Source organism: Phyllostomus hastatus, unplaced genomic scaffold (assembly GCF_019186645.2).
Source record: "Phyllostomus hastatus isolate PE091 unplaced genomic scaffold, TTU_PhHast_1.1 phas_contig_159, whole genome shotgun sequence".
Classification (NCBI taxonomy): Eukaryota; Metazoa; Chordata; class Mammalia; order Chiroptera; family Phyllostomidae; genus Phyllostomus; species Phyllostomus hastatus.
The window spans coordinates 41,400,654-41,427,493 of record NW_025333640.1 but is presented as its reverse complement, the minus strand read 5'-3'; the positions used below and the strand labels follow the sequence as shown (position 1 = coordinate 41,427,493).

Here is a 26,840-nt window from a genome sequence, read left to right as displayed (position 1 = left end):
TGTTTGTGGGTGTGCACATGTGTGGTGTGTGCTTGTTGGTGTGCAGTGTGTGCAGGTCTGTGTGCGTGGTGTGTGCAGGTCTGTGTGCAGGTGTGTGGGGTGTGTGTGCAGTTGTGGGAGGGTCTTGCGCATTGGCGTGCATGTCTGTGTGCGGGTTAGAGCCGACGGAAGGGAGGGTGTGTCACGAAGCGACCAGCCGAGTCCCCGAATCGTTTGCGGCCCTGGCGTTCTTTTCTCAAGGCTTCCTTCATTGTGGCGGGTCGGCGGTGCATTGGTGGAGTCGGATTTAACAATGCAGTCAGATAAACAGTTGTGGCAGCTGCTGCCATGGCAACGTGGCGTGCTCGCCTCCTGCGCCCCTTCCCCACCCCCTGCTCAGCTCCTGTGAGTGCACACTCGCACACTCGCTGGGCGGTGCAGGCGGCAGCGTTTCAGCCGGGGCTGTTTGCTTTACCAGCCACTCACCATGATTAACGAAGATGCAGGTCAGAAAAGCGACAGCGGCGAGAAGTTCAATGGCAGCAGTCAGAGAAGAAAAAGACCCAGAAAGGTAACCGGCTGGAATGCAGAAGGCTGCCTGCAGACACGTGTGTGAGTGTGGAGGGCGGGCGGCGACAGGGGCGAGCGTGCCGGCGGTTCCTCCGTGCCCGCTGAGCCGGGTGGACAAGTGTGTCGGCGTCTCGGAGGCCGAGTCCGGGCGCGGATGGCTGCGTCTGGCCTCCTCCACCCGCTCAGAGAGAGTCCTTTTATTTTTAGAATGAGGGACTTGAAAGGGATGTGAGGAGCAAGGTGGAGGGGAGGCGAAGGGAAGACTTGGGGGCAGGTGTGCTTGCTAGGCGCGATCTCGAGATGCCAGACAGCAGCTGCCTTTGGTTCCACCCAGAGTGGATTCTTCCCCTGGAGCAGAGGCTGTTGTGATGGGAGAAATGGGACCCCGGGGCGGTGTCTCTGCTCCGCTGCAGCTTTCCCAGACAGGAGCGTGAGCTCTCTGGGATTGAGACAAACAGCTCCAGATAGGACGGGGTTGGGGGCCCAGTAGGCTCTGTGGGTTTCTGTCCCCTGAGCCCCCACACCCTGATCTTCATGGAAGCAATGCGGAGGACGCAAACTTGGGCCCCACCCCGCGCCACGCTCTGTTTATGGCCTGACTCCCGCCGACCATCCTCAAGCCTCCGAGAGAGATGCCTTTTCAGTAAATTCTCCTTAAATCCAGTTCCTTCCAGAGGCTGGCACAGGGGCGGGTGTGAGAGATGATTCTAATGCAAATGGTTCCGGGAGTGGATGGCTTGGATTCTGATTGAGCATATTAAAAAATAATTAATGGGAACAAATGCATATTGTTTATTTTGATAAGGCTGAAATGGCATTGTGCTTCACAATTGCCAATCTCTAAGTATCTCACAACCTGAAAATTCAAAATTATTAGAGACCTCTGCTAGTGAAAAATCATCATGCTAGCAAACAAGGGGTTCGTGTGTTTGCATGGAGTCATGTAATATGATAAGAATAAGCATGTCCACCCATGAAAATGCTAACAACAGCGTGAAGACAGAGACATGACCCGATAAGGCACTGGTGACCGGGAAGGCAGGCAGAGCCAGGGTGCCCTTTGGGCCCCACCCTCGAGGGCATTTGTATAGTGTCAGCCAACGGAGCAACGTTTTCACACAAGAAAAAATAATTAGAAAAGAGAAAGAGAGCAACAGGGAGAAAGAAGGAAGAAAGGAATGTTTGCCTGCATTCACAGTATTATTTCAAAAAGCTCTTCATTTCTCTCTGTACGCCCTGAGCTGTGGTGGCACGGCAGGGTGGGGCTGGCGTCTCCGAGGGTGAGCTCTCAGTGAGGACAAGAGTCAGAGCACCTGAGTCCTCAGGAAGGACCTGAGGGCCCACAGGAGACAGCTCTGGATATCATAACGGGGTGTTTTTTAAGCCCTGTGTTCTCAAAAATATTTATTTTAGGAATAATTTCTTTTCTGAGCTTGCAGTCAAAATGATAACAATAGCAAGTTGTGAATGTGTGTGTGCACAGAGGCATATATTGGAACACAGTGAATGCTGAGTGTTGAAAGTAATTTCACCTAAAAGGGACACACACACACGTCTCCCTTCTCCAGCTTGTCAAGTCTGACACAGCGGGCTCCAATCTCAGCTTATCCTTTCATATTGTGTCTGGAGTGAACCATTTAATTCCTGGGCTCTGGGTGCTCCTCTGTGAAGTGTGGACACTTGGACATGCGGTTTGGTGTCTTGTGAGGATTAGAGATAATGTGTATGAAATTCTTTGGGCTGTATTTAATATAGAGTTGATGGCAGTAACTTCAGGTGTAGTTACTGCCCCCTTAAAAGGAAGTTATCTGTTGGTATAAACCCTGTAGGAGGGAAATCTTTATGTTACCAGGAAGGACAGAGCAAAATACTGGGGCTTTGAGAGCCACTGTCATTTTCCAACGTGTCCGAGGTCCATGATGCATCGGGAGCTTTGATCTCATGTGAACTGGGGGCATTCACACAGACATACTCCAGGTCTTCAAATTACGGCTTCAGGGCAGGCGACTTATATTGTTATATTAGAAACTAGGCCATTAGTGTGCTTGGAGGAGGAGCAATCAAAACATAAGCTTTCCTAATATGGATAAAATCTGAGCAAAGCAAGAACTGGGGCAGTTGGTGCCCTATTATCTCAATCCATTGATATGGATTAAATCCAGCGATATGGTGCTGTGGGGACTCAACCCACAGCACCTGGGACTGTGGACCTGGCTCACGGGGTCAGCGTGCTGATGTCATGTGCTGAATTTCATTCCTTGAAAACACGCCTCTTCTCCTAGTAAATACTGAACAGATGGGACGTCCTCCACTAGCTCATGTTATACCGCACAACAGGAATTCTCCTAAAGGCTCCTTTGCCACAAAACCCACAATGTAAGAAAATAAGCTGAAGGAGTTGATTTTATTTTTTTAAAAATATTTATTTTTTGAGAGAGGGGAAGGAGGGAGAAAGAGGGAGAGGAACATCACTGTGTGGCTGCCTCTTGAGCGTCCCCTAGTGGGGAACCTGGCCCACAACTCAGGCATGTGCCCTGACTGGGAATTGAACTGGCGACCCTGTGGTTCGAAGGCTGGTGCTCACCCCACTGACAAGCAGGGCTGTTTTTTTTTTAATATATTAGAGTTTTAGTGAGTGCCTTGCAGATAGAAAGTTTCTCAGCTTTTTAAGAGTCTGTTTTGGCACTCCCTGCAAAGACCCCCAGGTGCCCCTGTGGTGGGCTTTGTGGGACTCCCCCTCACCCTGGGGTGGGACCAAGTGAGGAGGGACTCCCAGGACCTGGGCATTGCAGATGATTTGGGGAAGGCCCAAGATGGGGATGTGCATGTGGGCTGGGTGCCCTCAGAAAGCGGGGTGGTTCTGTAAGGGGGTCCCAGTGAGTCCCCACCATGGGTGGGTGGACCAGGTGAGCAGCCACCTCTCCCTCAGCTGGAGACAGGATGTCTGCCCTCTGTGGCTTAGACGGTGTTTGTGGTGTTTGAACTCAGACCTGACAGGGGGTGGTGCCATTGTGTCCTACTCCCTCATGGTCACAGGGTGGCCTTGTCTGAGGACGATTTTCCCGTTGTTTATGTTCAGTGGGAGAACACAAGGCCAGGCTGGCAGTGCCAGGTTGGAGGCTCCTGGGTGTCACTGAAGCACAAAGGCACTTCTGCAGGGAGAGAGAGAGACTTACATGTCACTGGATGCTGTGTAGTGTCCAAGGACAATCAGCCAGATCCTATTGTTGGGAAAGTAGCCATAGAAACCGCTTTCATTGGACACATCCACAAGACGGTTTCCTTGGGACCTGGGTATTTCACATGGACGGCGATTTGGGTGCAGACTGGGGGCGGGGTGGTCTGTGGGGCTTGGTGCCGATGAGGTGATGGACAGCCAGACTCTCAGTTGGAATCTGGACAGAGTGCAGGGCTGGGGACTGTGGGCTTGTGTCTGCAGAGCGCTCTTACCCTGTTCCAAGTCTCAGACAACTCCAGACAGTTTGCATTCTGGACAGTACTTAGGCAGATTAAGATTAAAGTAATCTGAGACCAGGTTAGTGCATAGCACCTGCACTTCCTGATTGTGTGTCCACAACAGGGCAGTGGCTTGTACACAAGTGACGGTGAAATACCCAGCACCCGTCAGTGTGACAGAGCCACCCGGGACCACTGGGTGTCGTCAGCTCCTCTGGGGCAGGGAATGAGGAAATGCCTTCAAACCGTTCCCCACACCTGGTGGACAGCTGTGTTTGGGTTAAACTGTAAGCACTGCTGTTTTTGACAGAGTGGGAAGGCAAACTGGCCTTTGGGGTACCTTGTGTTCAGTTAAGGTGTTTTGATCCAAACCAGTATTTTAAAATCTTCATAGCGTTGCAAAATATTTTGGTTACATAGATTTTATTGCTGGTTCCTTGTGTTGCCAGGGTAGGGCTGCAGAGTGTGTGGCTATGGAAGAGACACAGTGAAAGGTGTGTTTCCACAGTGGCCATGGAAAGTGGGCTTTTTTAGTGGGCTCAGTTAGTGGGTCTAACATTTTGAAGTCAAAATCGTCTTGTGGTCAATAGTTTTGAACATATCTAGTTCAATCCAGTCTACAAAGGCTTTCTTATATATAATTTGTCCTGAATAATATAATTTCTTCAATTTTTCAAAGAACCTATGAATTATCATTTCCTACATCAATTTATAACCCAGAATAATCTGTGTTGCCTGAAAACTGCAGTTCCCTGTCACTGAAGGTATTTGACAGAACCATCTGTCCGAGGGAATGGAGATTTTTAACTAGATGGAAGAATCCCTTACACCCTGGAGGTCTGGTTATTTTCTTTTCTGTTTCTGTCTCTTTCTGCTCACTTTATGATACTGTTTTTTTTCTGTAAATTTCATATATAAGTAACAGCTAGATGATAATGCTGAAATTCTGTTTTTAGAGTGAGGTGTTGTCTGCTGACCACAACTACCATGATTACCTGGGTTGCTAAAAAAATAAAATTCCTAGCACCCCCTTCAGACCTGCTCAGTTACTTTTGGGGATTTTTAACAGGCTCCCAGCTCTTTGGGGGGGACTTTAGAGTTCAATAGGACCATTGCCTGAGAATGGGGTCAGCAGGCATGAATCTCAGTTCCTTCACCAAGAAGCAGCTCCAGCTTCGCTGGGGTGTGCTGGGTGCGCCCTGGCTCCTGCAGTCGCGCCACACCTGCAGACAGCGATGGCGGAATAGGACGGTTTTCCCTCCTCCTTTCACTCCGCGTCTGGAGCGCAGTCTTGCTTCCCACGCACTGTCTCCTCTCATCAGCCCGACAGCTCTCACCGAGTCTCTTCGCCTGGGCTCGTAGACGAGGGGCTGGGCACTCGGGCACTTCCTGGAGGGACGGTGCTGGGGAGACGAGAGACGTGTTGCCTGCTGGACACCAAATGCCACATGTGGAACCATTTCTCCCACGGAAACCAGGTGTTGAGCCGTTCCCGTGTCCTTCGCAAAGCTGCTCAGGTCCCTGCAGCCGAGACCCCTCCAGACCCCCAGCGCCGTTCCGCCCGTCAGCGGCAGGTGGCGCTCTCCGACGCGCTCTCTGACCTACGGGGGTCCCGCGGAGGGGTCTGCTCACGGCGACAGCCTCCCTCCCAGGGCCCCAGGCACCCGGCGCACGTGGGCGCGGGCGGTTCCGTCACTCCATCCAGACACTGAGCTGGATTTGAAAATCCACGAGCAAATAAGGAGACAGGTTTCTTCACGTGGCTTGGGCGCGTGACGCGACGCTAACGTGAGAAGCGGATTCCACGCTCACAGCCGCAGATCTCCTTCCTCTCCGGAGGCACTTGGTTATGGGACAGGCTCCGCCCTTGTTCTGTGGAAGGCCCTTTTCATGCTCTTCTGAAGCGTCTCAGGTTTCTGTCTCCTTCTTGACAGGGTTTCCAGAGACACGTGGTTGCACACGGAAATAGATTTAAGAGTTTTGATCTGCGCTGGTTGTGGTCGCGTCCCGACTCAGGGCAGACGGACACGCCGCAGCCCCCCCCTCCCTCTCCTGCCCGCGCCGGTCCCAGCCCCTGCCGGTGGCAGAGACAGAGCGCATGCGTCAGCGGCGCCCGCGGCGTCCGTCTGTCTCCACGCGGGCACTCGCCATCGCAACTTCCTCCACTCGCGCGGGCAGAGCTGGGAATGCTGTCAAGTGCCACAATCTTTTGATAGAAAAATTTGTCTTATCAGCTTGAGGCTGAGTGAACATGTAGGTATTTCTGTCCTTTGAAGTTCATTACTACCTGCCAACCCTCGAGGGAGGGTCCATTTTTAAAAGGCGGAGGGAGACGGTCAACTGCGCCCCAGTTAACGACACCGCCCCATCGCGGGGGGCGGGGGGGGCTTCTGCTGAGTCGTCCGGCCTGGTTTTTATTCATGTTTTTCTGCTAACCCGCAGACAACCATCTTCTCTCTGATTTGTGTTTGTCCTCATTGAGGCAAAGGCCTTGATTTTTAACATTTGCTTAACGAGCTTCAATTTTTAAGGATCAGCTTGTTTTACGAGTTAATTTATTGCACTAACACACCGGAAAACTCCTTTAAGTCAACGGGTGTGTGCGTTCGCCGCTGGGCATGACAGCTCAGGATCAGTGACCGGCGCCTTCCTGGGCTTTACAACCAGAGCAGACATCTCTATCCAAATGAAAGTACAGCTCCAAACACAAGCACTTCCCAAATAGGAAAACGGTTTTTAGGGTGTTGACCAACGTTGCCAGACGCGCTCGGGCTGCGTCAGCAGACGTGGGCTCTGACCGAGGCCGGGACGCAGGGGCGCGGGGCTTTCTCCGCCGGCATCTCCATCTGCGCTTCTGCTGGTTCTGTCACGGCCGCTCCCGCATCCGGCGGTTTGTCAGCGAGTTCACAGCGCTTGTCCTCACCCAAAAGGTCACTCATCTGGCCTGCGCTCTCCAGGCTCAGTGCCCAGCAGGGTCCTCTTCCCAGCTGTTGAAGAACCAGCTGCAGTGAGGGGGCGTCAGGCCCTCCTCCTCTGGCCCAGGAGGAGCCTGACTTGAAGCTGTTTCTAAGGGAGGAGGGGTCTGTGTCACCTGGAGGCGCCTCGCGATGGCCCAGCCTGGCCTGGCCTCCAGGCCTGGTCTGTGAAGGTGGTGCTTGAGTGGCAGCAACAGGTTGTGAGTGGCCTGGCACCTTCCTCTCATCACTGATCAGATACAGAACCGCTGTCGAGCAAGGTTCTGAGTCACTGGCCGGAGCGCAATGGAAAAGTGAAGTTCCTCCCTTACTGCTTTTTTCTGATACTAATTTTAAGGGATGATTATTTTTTAAAATCTTATTTATTGTTTGTCTGCATGTGAACATTAAATAGATGATTATTATGTTAGCTGATAACTGCAGTGATGGAAATGTACACAAAGACTGGTTGGCTGAATGGAAGTAATTTTACTGGACAGAGCAATTACTTTTTTTTTTCAAAAAGGGTGGTCAGGGGTTCTGTTGGCCCCCGATGTCAGGAGTTTGGGAGGACTTTTTTCCACACATATATACACACTCAGGTCACTCTGAGGGTCATATGTGATACTACTGGAAATGACCTAGAAACTTTGGGATTTTAAAAAAGTCATCGTAACCTGCTTTAATTCACAGTCTCCTGGGTGTTGGGTGTGTCTGCATTACTGCTGGTGTCGTAGACACTCCTGATAACAAACTACCCTCATTCCGGGGACCTGGTGCCGTGCCCTGCACAGATTTAAATGGTCATCTAAAACTGGGCCACTGATCTGGAAGCAGAAGCTGCATTTCCAGACATTCCAGCAGGCGTTCGTCCCCGGAGTTGGGTCCGTCTGGCCATCCTCCTGTCTCACAGTCCAGCCTGGGAGTCAAGGATCATGTGGACGTGGTCATGGGATGGTCTAACCTACCATTCAGACTTAACATACATTTCCATGTTGTCCTTAAAATAGAAGTAAAATCACTACACTTTGGAATTCATACTGTTTGGAGTGGTTCCCCGAGGTGATCAGTAACCAGTGAATTTGGATCTTACACTCATTTCACTCACTGTCTCCATGCTCCTCCACTTCTCTGTAGGACACATGTCACCCTGTCACAGAACGTCTCACCACCTAGATGGCCTGACATCAGAGGCCATCCTATGGAGCGACCAGGGCCTGGCACTGAGAGGCAGCAGGTGAGGGCTGGGCTTGACAGGTGCACCTTTGCAGATGCCCATTACCGCTGGTGACAGGCACACGGTCAGCCTGACAGAGCGGGCTGTGCTCCCCACCCAGTGATGGGCCGGGCTTTTCCCGGCGGGGCTGTCACGCAAGAGCGAGTTTCTGATGTTGACTCTGAAGGCTTCCCAAGAACCGCTGTGCTTGCCTGCCTGCTCCCGGAGTCTGGGCACCAATCTGCGAACAGGGGCTGCCTCCCTGCAACTGTGGTCTGCCGCCTGCCTGGTTCAGGCCACACCTGATGACACCTCCAGGCCTTTCTTAGTTAGAAGTCTAAAGCAAACTGAAAAGGTAGTTGAAATCGAAACATCATAAGGAAACTATATATGGATTTGTTGAAACATTAGCACTGACTAGCCTTACAAAGGTGCTTGGTTTTACTTAGTTTGTACATAGTCTCACTGTTTAGTCCCTTCCTGCCTCAATCCATGTTGTCCACCAGCACACGCACACACAGACACACAAACACACACAGACACACACAGACATGCACACCCAGGCAGGCTTCATGGCCACGGTGAAACTGCCTAACTGGCCACATGTCTCCCTGGTTGGTTCGCTGGGCCAGGCTTGCCCTTCTCTCCATCAGGATCAGCGTGTCCCGGGGCACTCGGGGATGCCTGCCGACTTCCTAAGCATGTTATAACTCTACCTAGTTGCTGCAGCAAATGTGAATTAAAGAGATCATTTGGGCAACTATCCCCCAAAGAAAACCAAACTAATCATCTCTCGCTATCTCATTTTTATGACCTTTTTCTTCAAAGTTTCCCCCTTACTGTAGGAAAGAAATGGGCTTTATAGATACATCTTTGCAACAAAAACCAAATTTGCTAATAATTGCCTATGAACAGCAGATGAAAGTATTTCAGCTTCTGATTTCACTGGCACAGGGAGAGGGTTGACACATGGAAACTAAAGCAATCAGTTATGTCTGCAGTGGGCATGTGGTGTAGGTGATGTTAGAAATTGTTATGAGAGTATTATAAATAATTGTATACTGGGTGTCCCTGAAAGTCCTTTAAATTCGAGTTACCCTGGTTTGCTTCCACCATTTGATATGTTTTGAACATCACATCAATAGGTGTCTCATAAAAACTTTGGAAAACTTTTTAACATGTAGTGAAAAGCAAGTAAAATTACATAACATGGCTTTAGCAGCAGATGAGACAGGTGCCTGGTGGAGCAGTGAATGTGTTTGTCGCTGTCAGGTAGGGTCTGATGCCGCGCGAAGATCGGGAGAACAATCAGAAGGGACTCAGGCAATGGTGTATTTGTATTACGGAGAAAATGGAGACGTGGCCAAGAGTTAAACATACGCACAATTTTATAATAAATGACAGGTGACCATTTGGATTTAGGGGGACACTGGACAGGTGTAAAGTCAAACAAGGGAGGGGAGACTCCACAGATTAAGGGACCCGGAAACGAGGATCGGAGTCCAGGAGGTGTGATGAACAGACACAGGAGAGGCTGCGACAGGGCGGGGAGGACACCCTCCACCCGAGAGCAGGACAAGCCATGAGGGACAGACCGTTGGGCTCTAATGAGCCAGAACCCTGTTCTCAACCAGCCCTGCTGCCTGCAGAGCAGAGCTGAAGTTCATTGGCACAAACCATCCTGGGAGCCAAGTCAGAGCGGGTGTTTTCCAGGCCTGCAGCAAGGGCTCCAGCTGGCGCAGACCTCAGGGAGCCGGCGGGAGGAAACCTTTCCATTGCATTGGGGGCCAGACTCCCGATCAAGATCAGTGGACCTCTGTGGGGCCTGCCTATTGCAATCTGTTCTTTAAAAGTGCAGTAACGTGTCTGTCATTTGGTGCAACTCAGTGACACCTTAAATAGAGTATGTTGCTACCAAATGAAACTGAATAGACAAGAAAAGAATTGCTCATCTACCTATTGCATCATCATTTGTGCCAAACTTTTCCATTAAAGGGTAATGTTTCGCTCTAACCTCAGGACCTCCTGGGACTCGCTTTCTCTTACTCTGAATATCCAGTATCTCAAAGTCATCACTTTATCTTCACTGCAGAGCCGTCCCCTCCCCTGCCCTGGCCTCCCCGAAGGACCACATGACCGTCAACCTGTGGGGCTGCTGCCCCAACGCTCCCTCCTTCTGCTCGGCTCTGGGAAGCTCCCCTCCTTCCACTTGTGCTGGGTGTGGGGGTGGTTCAGTGCTGCACCTTGCTGTGAGTGAATGTCACCTTCATGCTCCCTCATCTCACACCCAGTCCCACGTCCTGGTCAACAGTTGCTTCACACGTGTGTGTTCCTGTATCCTCACACACCTGGTCGATTTTGCTCTGGATCCTGGGGCCACTGCAGAGAACTGGCTCACGAATCCTCCTCCCCTGGCTTTCTGCTCAGAGAGACCAGGCTTATCCCCTCCAAATGACCACTTAGCTTCCACTCTTCGTTCCTCTTGTCTTGGAATGCTCTGTTGTCATTGTCACTTTAAACATCTCAGCATCACAAAGTCCGTGAAGCGAGGGGTCCTGACTGGAAACTACTGGTGATTCTCCCAGCACACAATCGATTATTGACCTCTTTTACCACAGGATTCATTAGCATAGATGGCACGGTCCCATGTCTGATTTTTTTTCCTTTTAATTTTGACTAAATCTAGTGACTCTCATTTGAATTCCAACAAAAATGCACTTACTTTAATTTTCTGGTTTTGGTTCATCACGAAGGCACTGTGTCTGCCTGGAAGACAGAATATCTGTCCTGCAGTCGGTCAGCACCGTCTTTTCAACCAACCGACCAAAGGCTCTGTTCTGTGGGGAGCAGCTGGACAACACTGCACGTCCGTCCATGGGACCCAGGCCCCGTTCCTCTGTGGAACATTCCTGACCTCACTCATTGCTGCCACTGGTTGCAGAGTCTTTTGAAAACCCTTAAACACTAATTAAGCCACCGTATTTTTTGGACTATAAGACGCACCCCCCGATTTGGGGGGAATAATGGTTGTTAATGCTGCTGTTGAGTTCTGTTTACATTTACATTGGTGAAATATGTTATTTATGTTATTAAATATTTTACCACAGTTTTTTCTTCAAAAAAGTTTTTCCTATCTTCCTCCTCTAAAACCTAGGTGCGTATTATGGTCCGAGAAAACCAGTAGTTTATGGCGCATGTCATTACCATCCTATTCCGATTTGCTTTGCTCTAAGACAACATGTCCTCAGGGCATTTGAAATGCTTGTGTTTAGTTGCCTAGTAAGTCTTTGGTGCCCATCACAACATCCAGGTTTGATGACAGTAACGGTGTTAGGTAAAGGAGACAGTCATACCCTGGAGAAGTGACAAGCCAAGAACTTTGAGGTAGATTTATTTCAGAACAAACAGCAGGCAGGATGAAGCCCTGAGAACAAGAGGGGTCTGTTTCCAATGCAGGTGCCACCCAGCCCGTAGTTCTGGTTCTGATGCTCGCTGCACCCACTGTGATGCCTCGCAGTGATTTGAAAACAAAGCTGCAAAGGAAATAGGACCTGATGGAGGTGCAGGCCTGAAGGCTGGGTGGTCAGGCGAGGGACAAGGATGGCAGATGTCACAGTACGGTGCCCAGCGCAGGGCGGCTGAGAGGAGAGCAGGTGGCTGCGGCTCCCTGGGGAGGCCATGCTGGCGTCTCTGCAGAGAGCAGTCCCCTCTACAGACTGAGGTGCCGGCAGGGCTTCGTAAACACCTGCATGTCCTTGGGCCTTGTTCTTGGACTACAGCTGCCTGGGCAGCCAAGGCACCTCCTCTCGGACTCCAGTCCAGTGCCTCCTCGACCAGGTTTCCTTGTTCTTTGAGCGACTCACATGTTCACTCCTCTGTACTCACTGCCCTCACTGCAGCTAGGGTTTGTGGCTTCCTTTCCTCCAGGCTCAGGTAGTGGTGCACCTGCCTGTCGCCCGTCCCTGTTCATCCAGGGAGAGTGACGGAAGGACAGGTACCTGGGGTAGGCATTCACAAGCCCTGCCCCCACCCCAACACCATTACCGTATTGACAGAAGTAGGGGCTCTGGTCATGCGGTATGTACTGGAAAGAAGGCCAGTAAAACAGCTTCAGTGGCACTGTTCACACACTCAAAGCAGGTCCCCCCCCACAAGGCACCACTGGCAGGGAGGGTGGAGCCAGAGGGCAGGCATGGGGTCATGTGACACACAAATTCAACCCGCGCATACAGTGGGATTTCTGGGGGGAACTGTGTTTTGAAAGCTACAGAGTTCAGGTGCTGATCTAGTCGGGGGTTCAAGTGTCAGTCTTCTTGCCAGACTGGTCTTTGTGATGCCCAGATACAGTCAGCAGAAGCTATTCAAAACCAGGACACAGCCTGTGACTCCTCTCGGAGGTCTGGGCAGGTGCAGGAGGCGGGACACCTCACTGAGCTGTGTAGGGAGGTGGTGGGTGTCATTTCACAATAATAATCAAAATATAAGCATAAGAAATGACCATAATGACTCTTTGATATTCTTTCTTTTTTCTTAAAAGATGTACTTCCAAACAATTGTTTGTTGTCCTGCCTGTCTAGCTCCCATGGCTCGTGTGAGGTTGTTTGTTCGGTGTGATTATAGATGGTGGAGTGTGCCTGCTCAAACCATGTCTTGTAGAATTTGTGACAACCGCATAATTGCTAGTGGACCTGACTGTGTCTTTTAATTCTTGGCGTTTGCACAATATTTGGCATAGAAATGTCACTCTATTCATTTATTTTTAAAATTGAGTAAACTAACTCTTGCATGTGATTGAACATAGGCAATTTAAGTCTTTCCTAAATAACACTGAAGAATACTGGAACAGATGTCTCTGGATGATACAGCCAGGACAACCCAGTAGACCTGGGTCACACATGTAAGTCCCTAAGAACCTGGCAGAGGCCTCAGGCCAAGGGTGGAGCAAAGCAAGGCCAGGGCATCCTTTCCAAGGTCAGCTTTCAAACGCCCGCTACCTGGTTCCCATGTGAGGCACGCTGGTGCATGGCTGGGAGGTGCTCCCTGCGGAATTGAAAAGGAGAGAAAGAAGCTACCAATTGCTGTGTTTTCTGCAAACAGCCGGGGCCTCCCGCTGACCGGCAGCTGCTGCACACCACAGAAACGTCCTTCCACGGCGCCCAGGCTGCCGCGCCTCAGTGTGCTGGAGGCTTTGATTGATTCCATGTGACAGCGGCAAGGGCTGCCCGGGCCTGGGCGCCAGCCCATTAATTCCAGCATGGTTGCTGCTGAAAATCCAGGCACGATTGGCTGTCCATTCAGCTTGAAGAGAGGAGGAAAGTGCTTTTCTTTTTTTAAAAAAGCACATTAGACCCAGTCTTACAGAAAATTCTAACGTGCAGCATGAATGTGTGTGGCAGAGGAGCTGAGGAAAAATGAGCAACTTCAGCAGGTTGTACAAGAAGGATTCAGCCCATATGGTTTATCAGAGAACATGGTGTGAAGAATAAAAATTTGTTGTTTGATATTTTTTTCTTCAAATGTGGCAAATTTTAATGTTGCATTTGAGGTGTATTTATTAAGGACCTGCTGTGTCCAAGGTTCTCGGTAGATACTTATTTGGGAATGTCTATGACTAAGACTTGGCGCCAGTCCTTGGGGGGCCTCCTGTGGAAGAGTGATTCTCCTCCGTGGCCAAGAACGTGGCCCACCCAGTAGTGCCTGCATCTCGCTCCCCAGAGATTCTCATGCAGTTGCGCCGGGGTGAGGCCTGTGGCCTCAGCACTGTTCAGAATCTCCTCGTAGGCAGTGCCACCAGACTTGAGAATGAGCGACTGGCCTGGAGGCAGGTGGGAAGGGAGGATGCAGCCTTGTCCCCATCAGTGTGCAGAGGATGCTGGCTTTGACCACTTTCTGTCTGCAAAGCAGGAGGGGACACGGCATGTCACTGAGGCCCCCGCGGAAAGCCCCATGAAGGAAGCAGGTCACTGGACTTGCAATGTCAACGTCCTGATGGGCAGAGGGGCCCCTGGAAGAGGGTCCCAGGCAGGGACGAGGAAGAGCACCAGTGAGAAGTCAGACACCTTTATGAAACGGGCTATTTCCGCCATTTTTTTTTTATGCTCCAACGACAAGGTGGGAAGTGCCTGGCAAACGGGGGACAGACAGAGACACTTTGACAGAAATGGTGTCATTGGCCCCTGCCGGCCAAAAAATAACAGTGACAAGAGTTTAAACACGCAGCTCAAAGCCTTTTGCACTGTGTGAACTGTCACCCCGTGACGCTGTTGTCCTTACCCACGGTGACTGTGTCTGCCTGGACACTGGAAAGGGCCATTCATGTAAGTGTTCAGTTTGTGCAGTCTTCAAAGCCGACCCTGGAGGCGGCGACGTGCGAGGGAACCACCAAGGTGGCTGAATGACAGGTCGGTGTTGCCGGTTTGTCTGTCCTGCTGGGACCGGCAGGGCTTGTGTGTTGGCTCTTAAATATTTAAAGCACAGGATTCCAGGAGTGGACGGAGATGAAACCCACAAGGCACGCGCCATCAAAACCGCAGTGCCAGCAGGGGTCGGAGGGAGCCCAGAGCCAGCTTTCAAGGCGCTTTATTTAGTGCAGTTGACTTTTCACCTTTTTATTCATGGCCTCATCATTGAGTTTCGTTTGGTACCGAAATAAAAGACAAAGTCCCTCTTCTCAAGATCAGTCCCACGAAGCAGAGACTGTCATGGTCTGATCAAGGTGATGAAAGAAGGGTGTTTGGGAGCCAGTGAGCCCCGGTGGCAGAGGCCACCTCAGCCCGGTAGACTGGGTGGGGTCGTGAGCCTGTCGGGAAGAGGTGCTGCTGGAGCTGGTTCTGAAGGAAGGATAGGAGTTCACGTGACCATGCAGTTCTTTTCTTTTCTTTCTTCCTTTCAGATTTTATTTATTTATTTTTAGATAGAGGAGAAGTGGGGGAGAGAGGGAGAGAAACATTGGTGTGCAAGAGAAACGTCAATCGGTTGCTTCTAGCACCGGCCCAGGTGGCGGGGGTCCTGGCCTGCAACCCAGGCCCATGTCCTGACCAGGAATTAAATTGGCGAACTTTCAGTTTGCGAGACAACTCCCAACCCACTGAGTCACACCAGCTAGGCCGTGCAGTGCTTTCTAAAATGTAAGCTACAAAGTTCGGTTATTTATACATATTTGACTTAACATTCTGAAATAATGCTAAAATATCCATATCTGGGCTTCAAGAAAGGAATTTATAGGACAGCTCAGCAGATGGTCCTAAGCACAGGGGGATCAAGCCGATTAAAAACATGAGGCACTGTGGGGCCCTCACGACGAACTTGAGTCTGTCCTGCCCACCCTCACTCGGGCGGCCTGCGTGTGAGTGGTGGTGTGCGAGGCCCGTCCTGCCGTTCACTGCGTCCCTGTCCTCCTCTGGCCTCTGTTTTCACATGGATAAAATCTCAACGTATGTTTTGCCGATCCTTTGTGCCCGGGCCTCATTCTTCATGTCTGTGGGTTTTTTTCGTTCTCGGTGGCAATTTTTATTTCCTGCATAGAAACCACCTATGTTTACAAGACTGTGACTTTGCCCACTAAAATCTTTGGAAGATCACAGAATGTTCCTCATGGAGAAAGAGACCTAGGACGAGTCTGCAGACACGCTGGTCTGGATGGAGGCGCCCACACGGGCGGCTGTGGGGTGTAGGGAGGGAGGAACCTCCCACTGATGCATTCCACACCAGAGCCAGTCACTGGGGTAAATCCTCCCCCTAATTTTCTTTTAAGAGGAGTAAGTTCTCATCTCCTGGAAGAGCTTATTGAAAGTTCCGTGCGAATGCAGAAGGAAAAGAGCAGGGGACCCGCAGGACTGGGCTGGCTGGAGCCCCATCCACTGTAAGTCAGGTCACTCACAGATGTCCCTAGTATGTGACCCCGGAGCTGGTCCAGTGTTACACGTCTACTGACCGTCGGTCAGAGGATTATAAGAGGAGTAATGCACGACGGTTACTATGAACATGAACCTGCCTTACACCTAAGACCCCAGACAGCACTACTGCAGACCCTGAATGTGCTTGAAGTGGGTGAGAGGCCGCTGCTCTGCAGTGGTCTCCATTTTGCTCTTAAAAACTGCTGTTTTATTGAGAAATCAACATGAAATTAAAGAAAAGTTTGAAAAACAGTTTGATTGCTATACTGCTTTAACACAATCACATTTATGTTTCATTCTTTGTTTACAGCCTTGGATATTTTTCTGTAGTTGCATTTCAGTTGCGCTCAAACACTTGTTATTCCTGGACTCAGCGACGTTGGGTCCTCGCCCTGTGTGTGGCCCCGCTGGGGGCCCCACTGGGCTGCTGCGCCTCGTGGGCTCTGCCCGTGAAGACCAACGCGGGCACCGCGCGCTCTCCGTGAGCGTCAGGAGTCACCTGCGTGGCCCGAGGTGCAGAGGGAAGTGACACAGCTCCTCCGCGTGTCCCACTGCCCCTGACGCTCCCATTAGAGCCGCAAGCACTTTGCTGAGTCACGGTGGGGGCTGCACGAAGTCGGGGCACAGGGATCCGGGGTTCCCACGGGCGCCTCTCCGGCTGTGCAGCCACGCAGTTGGGAAGGAGAGAGGCCCACTCTGCGTCCACGACGCTGGTGGTGCTGACTGTGCGTGTCCCCGTGAACAGAACGCCAGCCTCACCTCGGACGCTCGGGCCTCACACTGAAGCTGAATTCCACCTGCAGAACGGGAGGCTTTCAGAGCGCACCTTCCTCACCAGTGGGTCTCGTGTGTCTAAAAGCAGGATGGCGTCTGATTTAAGGGGCTGTGTGCAACAAGCTTGAAATGTCCTGCACGAAGCATTTACAAGATGCTGTTTGTGAAAGAAGGACATTTTCCGTCCCCAAGAGACAGAAACAGAAGGCAGGTGACCGGATCTGGGAGGGAAAGTAGCATCCGTCTTCCTGTGGCTTTGCCCCATCGTCCACTCAGCGCCCCAGTGGTTACACAGGCGTGATGAGCGTCGTGTTTCACCGATGAGGGAGCCGAGGCCCCGGGGCGTGCAGGACTAGATCACGTGTTGGAATCTGGGCCTTCCTGGCTCCAGTGTCCAGGGTCCCACCCGTCAGGAGTCCCAGCTCGCACTAAGTGCATCACTGGTCTTTCTGAGCTGTCGTTCTGCTCATGAGGGAGCGCAACCAACCACCCAGTGCATCGTGGTTTCAAACAGCCACCCAAACTCTCCTGGACTCCGGTGGGCTCCGCTGGCTGTCTCACATGGGGTCTCAGCAGTGTCCTGACAAGGAAGCCTCCGGGTGTCCCACAACCTTGCTCCAGAAGGGCCCCCCTGACTGTGCTGGTTGTGAGAGTCACTGGCCAGCCCAGACCTGATGGTGGCAAACACATTTTCTCTCTTGATGGCGGGACCTGCAAACATGTTATGATCAACTTTAACTGGTCACTATTTTTTTCTGTTTTAAATTTTCAGCATGCTATATTAAGTTGCATTATTACCAAGGTGCTAAAGAATGTTAGGAAATGAAACTTTAGGTTCTTAAGTGTGTCTCCCTATTTTGTCCTGATTTATCACTAGGACAGAGATATTTTCGAGGAGGTAATGAGCATCAAGTTACCCTAAAAACTGTAAACAGAGCCCCCGTGATTAAGGAGATGCTGCGATTTATACAAGATGCCCAGGTGTACCATTGAAAGGAGCTTTAATAGATTTTGAAGTAGATGAAAAGAGATGAAACATAATGTAGCTTGTAGGGCAGTTTTCTTCTAGACTTTCAGAAGCATTCGTGGTTTCCTGAAATGCACGAAGACATGCATTTCTGGTGAAGTGTCTTGCTGTTCCTCGTGCGTGTGGTAGAGTCAGTCTCCCTGTCCTTGGACCAGACCCTCCCGTGTGCCGTCCTACCGGGATGTGGGTTGGTCCCGCCCGACACGGAAATGCCTGACGTGCCAAAGACGTTCCCCCGAATGAGGGTCCTCAGCCAAGTCCTCTCTTTCTCAGAATTATTCTCATTTTCAATATGACTTTCATGAAAATCCCAAATCACAGATAAGGAACCGTTTTATGTAATAAACTATTACCCTTAACTTCTTCTCCTTCCAAAATCTAATTTCATTTCGCATCTCAAAATGTTACTGCAGCGTGCTAAAATGAGTTCCGAAATGTAAAACCTCAATGTGCCACAAAGAAGACATCCTCCTGGGGCTTCATTTCTGAGGGTGAAACAGCTAAGATTTAGGACTTTATTTAGGAAGAGGCTCTTAAAAAGTAACCCTGGGTGACGTGTTCTTAAATGGCTCTAGTAGGAGACGTTACAGGGGTTTAAAGCTCCTGCCCTGGCTGGCGTGGCTCAGTGGATTGAGTGCCGGCCTGTGAACCGCAGGGTCACAGATTCTATTCCCAGTCGGGCGGGGCACATGCCTGGTATAGGTCCCCACTAGGGGGCACGTGAGAGGCAACTGATTGATGTATTTCTCCTCCCTCTCTCTCCTTTTCCCTCTCTCTAGAAAGTAAATAAATAAAATCTTTTAAGAATTTTTTTAAAGCTTCCTTCTATGGGTTCTTTGTGGTGGTTGTTAGGTTTTATATATGTTTGTTTGCTTGGACTGCACAGTCTGCCATAAAGTCTGGGGGTTATTTTTGATAATATGACCCAAGCCACAGGTATATTCTGTTTAGCTCACATAATGTTTTAAGACTTGACTCAGTTGCCAATATTTTAGTATATCAGAAAATGTTATATAAAAGTCTGAAATCCAGCCTTCCTATACAAATCAGAGTATCTGATAATATTGGACCAGCGATCCCACTTGCACAGACAGTTTGAAGCTGAACAGACAGGCCTTTGCTCCCCTGTCCCCACACCCCACTCACCTGCCGGCCCCTGGGAAGCCTTTGAGTTTGAGACGGTGCCAGAATTACGGCTAAAGGCAGCCAGACCCCCCTCTGATGCTCGATGGGCAGAGGGTGATGTCTGGGGGCTCCTCCTGGGCACGTCAGTGGTGCCTCAGTGACAAGGGGCCGAGGCTCCGGGTGTTCGGATGCCCGACAGAGCTCTGCCGGCCCCCGACCCGCTCTGGCCACAGACACACAGGCGCTGCCTGGGTCTCGGCCCAGATTTGGCAGCGATGCTTCACAGACTGGCCCTGCTGACTCAAAAACACGGCTCATCGGTCGTCTTTCCCAGCATACTTGACATGCAGGCCAACACAGACTGCAATTTTTACTTCTTTCAACACCGTTGCGAAGCCATCATGAACGGAGAAAAATAATTATAATTCAAAATTACCTTGAAATCTGAATTCAGGAATTCAGGCAAACTAAATAGTAGTCACACCCTGGGACCCTACCCTTTTTGGGCCGGCGCCGTCTTTGTAAGAAGTGCTGTTATGAGTTCTGCTTCGTCGTCATTATTGAATTTTCCACAGAGGATAGTCACGATTTTCATGCTGTTTGGAAATTTTAAGGTGGCTTAAAAAGCAAAATGATCTCATCACTGTAGTTCAACTTTCTGAAATAAAGAAGGGAAATGGATCTACAGGGATAGTCTTGAACATTTTCAAAATTAGTTGTTGATGAAGGAGCTGACATTACTGAGTGCGTGTCATGTGCTAATGTTTAAGTATTCCACATGAATGAACTCACTCACCCTCATTAGATATCCCCACTTTACAGGTGAGAGTCGAGCGTAGAGAGGTAATAGGGTTTGTCGGGCATTTTCTCCTGGGGGTCTTGTTTCCAAGGCTGCTTTAATCCTTCTTCTCTGCGCCTCTGGGCCTCCCACCTGCAGCACGACCTCCACGGAGCATCGCCGCGGCCTCTTTCCTGACATCGCCGTGCTGTGCGGAGTCTCCCGTTGGGGCCCTCGGTTCTCTGTGTGAAGCCCGAGGACTCAGAACCGCAGGTGCGCCGTGCCAGACGCAAGCAGGGTCGTCAGTAGGAAGATGGGTGCAAACTGGGACTTGCCTTTTAAAACACAGCCATGTGTTTCCACTCCGAAGCCTGTGTTTCTCTTCCACATTGAGCAGAACCAGTGCACATCTTCCGAGTTATGGGAAATGTGGCCATGTGCGCAGGTGAAAGTTCAGGTCAGGACATTTGGGTTTGGGGGGACTGGCCTCTGGTGCCAGATCACAACCCATGCGGTCACAGGGACACAGGTCCCCACAGCCAGCTTGTCCCTGCGCACCTCACAGCGGAGAGCTGCCCGCCCAGGCCTCTCAACCAGGGGTGGCAATAATAACACCCGCCTGACACCTTTGTAAGGGTCAGACGAGGTCATATTGATGTGAAGTGTATGCTATGTCGCCTGCAGATACTGTGTGGGTAAGGCAAGCTGGCGAGGGTGGCTCCAGTTACTGTGTCCCGGAGGGACTGGACTCTCTGACTGCGCACAGGGCAAGCAGCATAAGAAAATCTTCCCGAAACATAAATATCCACTTTGGGGGCACGTTTTCAACTTTGTTAGGCAGTGTAGAACTGTTTCCCAAAGTGGTTGTACCCATATAAATATGCCTTTAAAAATGGAAAAGCTAAGAGGAGCAGAATTTTCCAGGACAGGGTTAAAGAGCCGAGAGGAGGAAGTCCTGCGCTGGGAGTGGACGGACCGTGTCCTGTCCTGTTCTCCAGGCCGCGAGCCTCTCCTTCCGCCTCTTTGGGTTTCGTGCGTGCTGTACAAGAATACAAACCACTTCAAAGTGCTCAGGTGCTGCTTTACAGATTTTATAGAACCCTACAAGAAATAAGTTGCTGTTTGAAAATCTGCTCATTATGTGATAGTGTCCACACACTTAGGAAAGTTTCACGTAAAAATCTCCGCCCCTCTCCTGCCACCTTCAGTGTGGGCACCGCGTGTCCACACTGGCTGAATGCCGCAGACCCCGAGTCTGCTGAACGCAGGACAGACTCCACCCTGCTTGTCCCCCCTCCGTTTGAAAGTTCACTAAACTTTCCCTTCCTTCCTGGGCAGTAGTTTGTAGCAAAACATCAACTGTATGATAACCAGGAACTTATGTGTCTGGAGTTCGCTGTGACTCTTCTCTGCCTGTCCCCAGATCATCATTAGCCCAGTGTCTGTGTGGGGCAGTGTATGGTGAAACTTGTACGATTAATAGAACCTCGTGTGGAAGGAATTTCCTTAGTTTGCTGCTTTGGTTTCTCTTTCTCAGTTAGTGATGATACATTTTCCTGGTGAGCATGTGGCCAAACATTGAATCAACATTTACATTGAATTAAATGTTGAAGTGAATGCAAATTAAATTAGGTCATTTCTTTTGTTTGTTTTGCTTATTTTAATACATCTGCAAGTCAGATCTCATTGTGGTGCCCAGTGTCATACAAAAAGAACAGTTCTTTGATTGTGGGAAGGAGGTGGGTAGGTGGAGGTGGAAGTAGATATAAGGGGGATAAATGGTGATGGGAAAAATACAATAAAATAAACCATGAAAAATAAAAAACCAGTTTCTGAAAAAACAGGGAAATGCTATTTTGCTTAATCAGCTTAATAAATAAATACTTTTCTTATCAACATATTTCTGAGACCAAGGGTTTGAATCATTAGAAAAGAGAGATTGAGGGAAGCATGTTGATAGAAGATTTAAAAATGTGGACCGTTATCTGAAGGGAGGTCTCTGGTTGTGGACCCAGCACTGTGAGGGCTGCAAAGAAGTGGCTGTGATGGGCAGGCATGTCGCTCCTGGGTACCAGTTAGCAGCTTGAGAAGACATAATTGACGTAGGTGTTCAGCACACAGAGTGCTGCAGTGTACAGGCCATAAGTTCTGACATATGTATATACCATAAAGGCATCACCACCATCAAGATAATCAACATACTGAGAGGTATCTGTGGATTGACAGAGGGGTTTCATTGAAATATCAGAACAAGATTCCATATCTTCTTCAGAAAAAAATTTACCATTATGTTGGATTGTAAAATAAAATTAAATTTGTGTAGTTGTATGTGTTTGGTCTCAAAGCATTGTTTCCGCAACCGTAGTTTACTTGTTTTAAATTAGGGTGTGGCTGGAGCTCATGCTGCAGCACGACTGGCCTCCAGTGGTGTCTTTGGGGACAGCACCACTGCTGCTGCAGAGCCGTGGGCGGGCTGCAGAGGGCGCCGTGGCGCAGCAGCTGAGGCCTCTCACCTGGGCTAAGGCAGCAGGTGCCAGACTGCAGACTTTGTCTTAATCTTTGCGTGGGGCCGGGCCGCTTCCCTGGTCCTGGACCCCTTTGCAAAGTGTTCTGAGGCCACGGGTGTTTCCAGCAGTTGTCGCTCAGGACTTCCGCAGAGGAAGGGTCACCCTGATTTCCATCTTCTCGGAGAGGAGACTCCTGTCAGGCTCTCTTCTTTCCACTGTGCTGATCCTTTGACAAAACATGGGGCAGGGCCAAGGAAGATTTACAATTCAGAGTACGTGACACAGAGCTTATTCTTGTATTATCATTATTATTTATTAAGTATTGCATTATTTTTCACAAAAACAACTGTACACTACTTTTGTTTTCTGCCCCACCCTGGTCTTTATTATGTGACATTTTTGTAAGGATCGTGTTGTCCGGAAACCCGATGTGGTGCAGAAACTGGACATCCAAATGAGGACCCGACTCTCGAGTAATTCCGCCATCACATTTTGAAATTTTCTCTAAACAAAAGCCTGATCATATTGTATTACTCAAATGTGTAAGAGACTAGAGCTGACTCAGTGTCTGTTAGTGTCCAGCTTGACACTGCATTGACAAATACTTTGTAATTAGTTACAAATATATTGGTCTGACCGAGGCTTAGATTGAGATAAATCCTAGGTAGGGATTTGACAACCAAGAACCTACAAATACCCTGCTGGTGCTCAAATTTTACTTGCTTAGTTTGTTTCGATTTCTATTTTTATTTTTTAAAAAGTGCACAGTTTTAAATTTATAGTCTGCATTAGACTCTTCTAGTTTAATGTTGTATGCCTTGGCAGAAGTGACATTTCCTGTCATCTACAAAACAGAAAAATACCCAGTAAACAAAAAAAGAGTATACGCAGCAACCATTAGAACAGCTCCCTGAACCTGAGAACAGTGAGTTCCTCCCACAGTGCTTTGGAGCAACTGGCTGTGATCGGTCCCCTCCAGCAGAGGGCGTCCAAACTCCACTAATTTATACAAACCCAAGGATCTGTTGGGTTGGCCAAAAAGTCCATGTGTTTTTTCCGGTAAGATGGCTCTATAGACCTTAGTTGTGTTTAGCTTCATTTGAAACAATTTTGTTAGACTGTATTGTGACAGGTGTCATATTAGCATGCATTTAAAAGCAAAATTGTCCAAATTGGTGAATTTTGTGCAGCCGTTTTAATGTTGAAGATGGAAGAAAATAAGCAACATTTTCAGTATATTATGCTTTATTATTTCAAGAAAGGTAAAAGCAGAGCTGAAACACAAAAAAGATTTGTGCAGTGTATGGAGAAGGTGCTGTGACTGATCAAATGTGTCAAAAGTGATTTGTGGAGTTTCTTGGTACTATTGAAATTTTGTCCAGATAACCCTTTGCTGTGGGGCTGTCTCATGCATTGGAAGATGTTTAGCAGCATCCTCACCTCTCCCCACTAGAAGCCAATAGTGGGAGATAGCTGATATGTTCAAAGTATCCAAATCAATAAAGTAATTGATGAACATGAAAAAATGTGTCTTTTATTTTACGTGAAAAATGCAATGGACTTTCTGGCCAACCCAGAAAGTTCATTTGTTTTCTGTCCTGTTTGTTTTTTTTGCTATTTTAAAGCTGCAGCTCCTCTTATTAAAATGAAGTTTCCAGTCTGTAGAGATGCCTCTGGGGTCACGCTGGTTGGAGAAGCCGAGCTGTCGCTGCAGAAACCCCACGAGGCTGGAGGAAGTCGAACCTCCCTGGGGTTTGTCCAGAAATACTCTGCACCTCCCGAGCCAGCTCCTCCGGGTGGAGTCGTAAATATTCCCTCTGAGAAAGCCGGGGCTGACGCCGCAGGAGGACGCGTCAGCAGAGTGGAGTCTGCGTGCAGAGGCTTTGTCTGCAGTGTGGCCATGAGTGCCGGTGTGCACGTGCGAGTGTGTGTGTGTGCATGTGTGTGTGCGTGTCTTGTTTGCTTCTGTCTTGTTGCAGGAAAGACAGCATTTTACCTCTGATCTTATGTGCGGAAAAGGCATCTATTTCGACAAATTTCTTCATGATATTTCACAGGTGCCAGATGGATAGACTGGCTGGCTGCGTATTTCTACACTTATTCCTGGCACGGGGCCAGTTTGGCCTTAACTAAAACGGGTTTCAGGGACGAATTTTGAGGACCAGAAAGCCCCATCTCCTGCGCAGGTTCCTCTGCTCGGCAACAAACTGATTTGCAACATAACCTATTACAGGGCCTTCCATGTGGAGCTGTGCCTGCTCGTCAGTTAAATGGCGATTGTTCTTTGTTTTGTTTTTCATTTCAAGGGAAGCCTTTGTGGGGTGTCCCTTTCTTCTGCCTCTGGCCCGGTCTAAATCTCTGGTTCCGAGTTATCTAAGTCATATGACTATAGAGAGCTGGCTGTCATGAGGGCTAGTAAATACTTTCTCAAGCAGAGATGTTGCCTTAGTCTGTCCGAGGTGCTGCACTACAGACCAGGCAGCTTACGAACAGCAGAAATTTATTTCTCACCGTTCTGGGGGCTGGAAGCTGGAGATGAGGTCCCAGCTCCGTTCAGTGACATGAGGCTGTCTCCTCAGAGGTAGACTCGCCCTGAGTCCGCACACAGTGGGAAGAGGCAGGGAGCTCTGGGGCCTGTATAAGGCCACTAATGTCCCTGGTGACCCACTCACCTCCACAGGCCCAGCCTAGTAACACCACCCCATCTGACATTAGGACTTCAACAGTGAGTGTGGGAGGGACACGGCCAGACCACCGCTGGTGCTCGCCGACCTCGGGCTCTCTCCCCAGGGTCATGGGCTCTGTGGGCTTCGCCGTTACCAAGCAGTCTCACGAACTTTTCCATGATGCCGCTCACCCAGAGGGAGTGCACCTTCCTCCCACACACTATTTTTGGGGGCGATCCTATCTTGTTTCCTGTCTGTCCTCTGTGTTTCTGTCTTAAAAGTCTGTTTTTCTACCCTTTTACACATTTACATTCATGCTTTGGTTTTTGTTCTCAGGAGATAACGTAGTGGTTCCTATGTACTTCCTGAGCACCTGCTGACATCTCACCTGTGTCTCTTCTGGTTGTTAGAGCGATATCATTCACTGCAGGTGCTGGAACCCACAGGGTAGCTCGGGTGCCCGAGGTTACGGAGCCCAAACTCAGGACCCCCCACACAAAAGCAGCTCAGTTTTATAATGTGATCAAACTGTGTTATTTGATCAGATAATTTTTGAAGATGGTTAAAGATGAGCAGTGATACATATGCACTTTAAACATTTTAACTCAAAACATTTTAACTCATTGACACAAGTTGGAATTCTTGTGTCAATGATTTGATGTAGGATGATGACCTTGTGTTCCAGAATTTTTTTGTTTAAGAATTTTTCTCTGTTCAGGGTTTTGCCTTGTCTTTTTTGAACAAATGATACCTACAATACTTCCAGGTATTGTCTCATCTGTGTGTTCCAGGCTGGTGTCTTTTAATTGGAATCAGAACTTAAAGACACTTGAGAAACAGTCTGATAGTAGAGCTTCTAGATGTTTCCGAAGCCTTCTGCCCACCTCTTCCCTTTGTTTCACCGTACCTGTAACTCATCAGCAAAGTCAGTGAGCGTTCATGCCATCGGGGCCTCACAAAGCACAGTAGTCTTTATCACGAGACAACTCTCTGCATCCATGCCCCGTCCTACAGGGTTTGTCTGAAGTGGGTGATGCCGCGGCAAGAACAAGTGGGGTCAAAGGTCGCTGGGAGCACATCTGGCTCTGGGTATCCCAGCGGTTCTGGTGGGGGAGGAGCTGGGTGGCAGTCCTGTTGGGGACGAGGACAGAGACCCTCTGCTCAGAGCCAGGTGTGAAGGGGGTCTCCGCCCCATCTTCCAAGGGATGAGAGGAGAAAGGGAACAGACCCAACCGCTGGGAGGGCACAGGGGCCCAAGCTGTGTGTCACCGAGGCTGAAACGGTAGATCTCTGCAGAAGTTTTTATTTTACAAAGTTAGTTGGGCTGAATATTGCCTAAAGTTTCTACCTGAACCATCAACTGGGTTTTTATGAAAAACAGTCTATTGTATTTTTTTCAGTTACATCTTATTTACCTGTTGGGTTGGCCAAAAAGTTTGTTTAGTTTTTTCCGTTAAATAAAAGACACACTTTTCATTTTCACCAATAACCTTATTGATTTGGATATTGGAATATGTCAGCTACCTCCTGTGTGGTAGAACATTGATTGTTATCAGTTAATGTCTCAATTGGATTGCTATCAACTTCAACTGGTCTACCCAACTGACTGTGGAGCAATTGTCCAGCAAGAAATCTCCAGCATGAAACTTCGCAAACCACTTTTGACATGTTTGATAGTCCCAGCACCTTCTCCACACACTGCACAAATGCTTTTTTGCATTTCAGTTGTGTTTTTACCTTTTTTGAAATAATAAAGCATAATATGCTGAAAACGTTGCTTATTTTTTTCATCTTCAATATTAAAATGGCTACACAAAAATTCACCAATTATGGCAAGTTTTTCTAAATGCATGCAGATATGACAGCTGTCATAATACAGTCTAACAAAATTGT

The 26,840-nt window shown here is 49.3% G+C and overlaps 1 protein-coding gene across 11 annotated transcripts in view; it reads left to right on the top strand.

Annotated features, from left to right (window-relative positions):
• ANK2 (ankyrin 2) overlaps nucleotides 1-26,840 on the top strand; it is a 293,273-nt gene that overhangs the window by 127,151 nt on the left and 139,282 nt on the right. For 3 of the 11 annotated variants that reach the window (XM_045830709.1, XM_045830723.1, XM_045830696.1), the window contains exon 1: nucleotides 377-550. The exons of 3 other annotated variants lie outside the window; for them this stretch is intronic. In XM_045830709.1, coding sequence (XP_045686665.1) covers nucleotides 467-550 — 84 coding nt within the window. In that variant the 5' untranslated portion in view covers nucleotides 377-466. Of the gene's footprint in view, nucleotides 1-376; nucleotides 551-26,840 lie in introns of those variants that run through there. 5 more of the 11 variants (XM_045830729.1, XM_045830727.1, XM_045830731.1 and 2 more) reach the window with 3 other exon arrangements.